The sequence below is a fragment of the Humulus lupulus genome, chromosome 2 (genome assembly GCF_963169125.1).
Source record: "Humulus lupulus chromosome 2, drHumLupu1.1, whole genome shotgun sequence".
NCBI classification, from domain to species: domain Eukaryota; kingdom Viridiplantae; phylum Streptophyta; class Magnoliopsida; order Rosales; family Cannabaceae; genus Humulus; species Humulus lupulus.
Window position 1 is genome coordinate 226,677,464 of NC_084794.1, and position 4,726 is coordinate 226,682,189.

General features: G+C 33.5%; 1 protein-coding gene across 2 annotated transcripts; it reads left to right on the forward strand.

Moving 5' to 3' along the window:
* The first annotated feature begins 354 nt into the window (after positions 1–354).
* LOC133819018 (uncharacterized) lies at positions 355–4,486 on the forward strand. 2 transcript variants are annotated; one of them, XM_062252157.1, is made up of 4 exons: positions 355–551; positions 643–727; positions 1,161–1,428; positions 4,042–4,486. In XM_062252157.1, the coding sequence occupies exons 2-4, from the start codon at positions 644–646 to the stop codon at positions 4,188–4,190; spliced, it is 501 nt and encodes a 166-aa protein (XP_062108141.1). In that variant the 5' UTR covers positions 355–551; position 643; the 3' UTR covers positions 4,191–4,486. The 2 variants fall into 2 exon arrangements, with proteins under 2 accessions (XP_062108141.1, XP_062108140.1); XM_062252156.1 differs by having other exon boundaries at positions 357–551; positions 632–727.
* The last annotated feature ends 240 nt before the right edge of the window (positions 4,487–4,726 follow it).

The following is a 4,726-nucleotide window of genomic DNA, read 5'->3' on the forward strand; positions in this document are numbered from 1 at the left end:
TCGAAATACAATATTTAGTGTGGTGGTGGTGCTATGAGGTGAGAGAGAGTGAAATAAGAGAGAGAGAGGGGGGGAGAGAGAAGAGAGAAATAAGATGTGAAAAGTGAGGAAGAAATAATAATCATATTTTGGGGTAAAGTGTCAAAAAGTAGCATTATTTTGAAATTTTTAATATATCTAGCATTTTTTTTTTAAATTATAGTCTTTATAAAGCATACAAACTAAAATTTTCCATATAAATTAGAATTTATTTAATAAAATATAACTTTCATAAAAGTGAGCCTAAAATAAAATTAAAGTATGGGATGTAATTGCCAACTAAATAAAGATTGACGTATAAGTGTACAAGTCGTAAAGCTTGGCAGCCCAAATACTGTTTACCCAATTTTCTATGAACCACTGCGCCTAATTTGAAGACACGAGAGAAGAGCCGGCTGGTAATCTGAAGACAACGAAGAGTGACCGAGTGAGCTCATTTTTTCGCGCATTCTCGCACGCTTATCTTTTTCTTCTTTCGGCTTGGCGCTCTCTGCTGTCCCCAATTCTCACAGGTATTGAGTTTACGTTTTGAAATTTTGGTTTAATTGGAATTTTCATTCAATCTTCTGTTGCTCTGTTTGAATTGGCTAAGTTGGAGGGCAGAATGGATGCGAATATGAAGCAATTTCAAGAAAGTTTAGTTGCGCTTGAGACTGATGCAGAGCATCTCTTTTTAGCCCGAAACCAGGTTGGTTCATCATACCCCAAAAGACCACTTTTCCTATAATTGCATACCGTAAGATTTATTAATGTCACTCAGTAATCATTTCTCCATGGACTGGCAAACAAAAAAACATGGAGTTTCAAAATTCAAGCATTAAATGAAAAAGTATTTAGACACGGGTTTAGGGTTTCTGAAGTAAATGATCAACTGAGAATGGCAGAAATTGTGCATTTATGTGCTTTTTGAATTACGAACTGGGATAGGCTTAATTAAAGGATGAAATTATGACACATAAGGCTTACAAAATAAGGAAAGCATCTTATACTATTCATATTCATGCCGTTGTAGTTGTGGAAGTTCTATTTCGGTTTTTGATTGAGGGAGCTTTCTTGAAAAACTTTGTGTTTTGCTTGGACTTGTTAGTAGAGTTTGTGGTTTTGATGGGGTTAAAATGCAGCTTGTTGAAACTGATAAGCTAAGGAATGGAAATAGAGAAGCACTTACATCTTTAAGGAAGAGGGCTCGAACTACAAAGACCAGTGTTCCATCCCCCTTTGAGTCAGTAATGAGGGAGATTGGAGCATCTGGATCGAGACCTTTGGTAAAGGAAGTATGCACCACCTGTGGCAGCCATGACTCCACTGAACGCACATGGATGATGTTCCCGGGAACTGATGTCTTTGCAAGGATTCCGTTTCATGCTACTCATTCCATCTTAGAGACAGGTATCTTTTAAATCTTCTTCATTATCAGTACTGTCATTATGAACTACTATATTGTCACATCTAAAGCCTGATAATGTAATTGAGCTCTGTGTTTGAAGATCAGCATCCCAGGCCAGAGTTCAAAGAGAAATAGAAACTATCTGCTTGTTTTTTTTTTTAAAATGTTTTTGTGGAATTCCATTGCTTTATGCTTGCCCTATTATAAACTAATAAAGGGGGCTATATTGGGTAACATATTGTTAGATTTTAAGTGCCTTAGTATTTTAGTTTAAAATTATTCAAATAATTGGTCAATAGACCAAGTCTTTAGGTTGTTAGTTTCTTTGTTAGACATGCTTGATATTAGAAATATTTTAAATTTTAAAAATATTTTGTTATGTTTCAGCTCAATTTTAAAAAGCAGTGATCTGAATAAAGCGTATAAGATTTTCACTCATAAATATCTTTTTCTTTAATTGTTTTTATTATTTTTAGATTTTCATATTCTCAACAAAACTAACAAATGGTATCTAGAGCTATTTCTTGAGGGACGTGTGAGTTGAGAAACAAAACAATGACGCAAAAATCCATATCCTAAAAACCATAAACACAATCCATAACCCAAAATCCATAAACACAAGTCATGGAAGCCAAAACAAATAATTTCTCAAAATTTGCCCCGGAGATATTCGACGGAAACAACTACCATCTTTGGACAGTACGTATGGAGACATACATGGAAGTATTGGATTTGTGGGATGCTGTGGAAGAAGACTATGAAGTTCCAACACTTCCAAACAATCCCACTATGTCACAGATTATAGCCCATAAAGACAAAAAGGCAAAGAAATCTAAAGCAAATGCCTGCTTGTTCGATTCAGTCACAACCACCATTTTCACACACATCATGTCTTTCAAGTCAGCAAAAGAGATACGGGAGTATCTCAAGAAAGAATATGAAAGAGATGACAGAATTAAAGCTATGCAAGTCCTAAACTTGATCACGGGATTTGAACTTCAAAAAATGAAAGATTCTAAAATGATTAAAGAATACTCTATCAGACTTCTCGATATTGCAAACAAAGTAAGAATTTTTGGAATTGAATTTTTAGAATCAAGAATCGTACAAAAAATTATTGTTACAATTTCAGAAAAATATGAAGCAACAATCACTACCTTGGAGAATACCAAAGGTTTGTCAAAAGTGTCCTTGGTAGAATTGGTTAATGCATTACAGGCACAAGAGCAAAAGAGAATGATGAGAAAAGAAGAAGTGATGGAGGGTGCTCTCAAAGAAAAAGGATAAGGAGGAGGCCACAACTACAACTACAACCACAACAACAACACAAATGAATATCCAACGTGCCCATACTAAAAAAAATCATCCTCAAAGTAAGTGCTGGTGGAGACCTGATGTCAAGTGCAAAAAATGTGGAAAGCTTGGACACAGAACGAATTTGCAAGTCACAACATCATGAGGAGGCAAATGTTATTACCGAACAACATGAAGATGGTGATCTCTTATTTTAATGATGACATAGATGTTTTGTTAGATTTGAAATGTTAATAAACAATACCAAGGCAAGGAGGAGTGTTAGATTTAAAGTGCCTTAGTATTTTAGTTTAAAATTGTTCAAATAATTGGTCAATAGACCAAGTCTTTGGGTTGTTAGTTTTTTTGTTAGACATGCTTATAAGGAAATATTTAAAATTTTGAAAATATAATTGTTATGTTTCAGCTCTATTTAAAGAGTAGCGATCTGAATAAAGCGTATAAGATTTTCAGACTCATAAAATATCTCTTTCTTTAATTATTTCTATTATTTTTAGATTTTCATATTCTCATAAAAAACCAACACATATCTATTCTCTTCTTTATAGGTAACAGTCGAAGCTGTTACCTTGTTGTAAGTTAGATAATCTTGTTTAAAGCTTCGCTTTAGGTGACAACTTCGGTATGTTATGATGCCTTGAGTCTTGAAATTGGTTTTAGCTTCCAATTTGTAAGTAGCGTTTTGTTGTTGATGCCTTCAAAACAATTGAGATTAGCAGACACTGTTATATATACAAACAAACTTTTGCAATGCTCTTTGTCTAAGCTGCTGATGAGATTCTGACCATTACTAGTGTTATAATTTAGTAGTATGGATTATAAAATTTAGTAACTTTAGTATCATCATTATTATATGTCCTCGACTAGTATTGGTATATGTTGTTTATGTTATTTACTTATTTTATTGTTGTTTTGAGCAAATGCAAATAGTCTAAACACCTTCAATTCGCTATGCACATAAAAAGAATCATACAAAAGTGCTTCTAACTCAGAGAACAACACAGCACACTCTAAACTCTTCCCTTTTCCTCTTACAAGTGTTTTCTCTGTAAACACACCGAAGAGTTGTTACAGTACATTTATTCAATCTTTCATTTTTCTAAACTGAGTTCAATCAACCCTTATATAGAGATAATTCTAGTTCAAAATAAAGAGAACAATAACTCTGTTAAAACTAACTCCTGTAACAGACAAAACTGGCTTAGTATTCTGAAAACTTAGCTGCTTGGACCAATCACAACAATTATGTATATTTTTCTTATCAATTATTAACATTTGGATATTGTTTTCTTTGACTGCAGATCAAGAACATCTTGACTTTGAAGCCAAGAAACTCCATAGCTATGTGAAGGATAAATCTTTAATGATATCAGAAAAAGGTGCACTTGCGGACAAGATCAGTCCAGAGGTGCTAAAGTCTCTTGTAACTCTGACAGGCAAGAGAAAGTAAGTTACGATTTTCTTGTAATTTCAGTGTCATTTCCAACCAAAGGGAAAGCAATTAACATGCAGGCACTTATATTTTCTTAAGTTTGTGTCTATATTCAACGCATGGCCAATTACTTTAGGACACTTTTGGCACTCCGTATAAGCCTCCTGTATTGTATTAAATTATAATAATACTAATTTTGGAGGAAATTTTATATTGTATAAATTATTACAATACTAAATTTTGATACAATACATGATGTATTATGGATGGAATACTTAAAAATAAACTCTATAATGCTGTACTGTATTATTTTACTCTTTGGATTGTATTCATTAATTAATACGCAACCTCTCAGCCTCTCATATTTTCTTAGATCTTCTATAATTTTGCGTACCTCCACTTTGGCACTGACCATCTTCAGCACCGATCATCTCCTCCGGCTAACTATCTCGTGTGGTAATCTTCTTTCTAAGTTGAATATCTCATCTTATCTCGCTTGATTTTGATCTCCTCTATGACTGTAAATATCATGAAATTTAATTTTCAAATCTCTC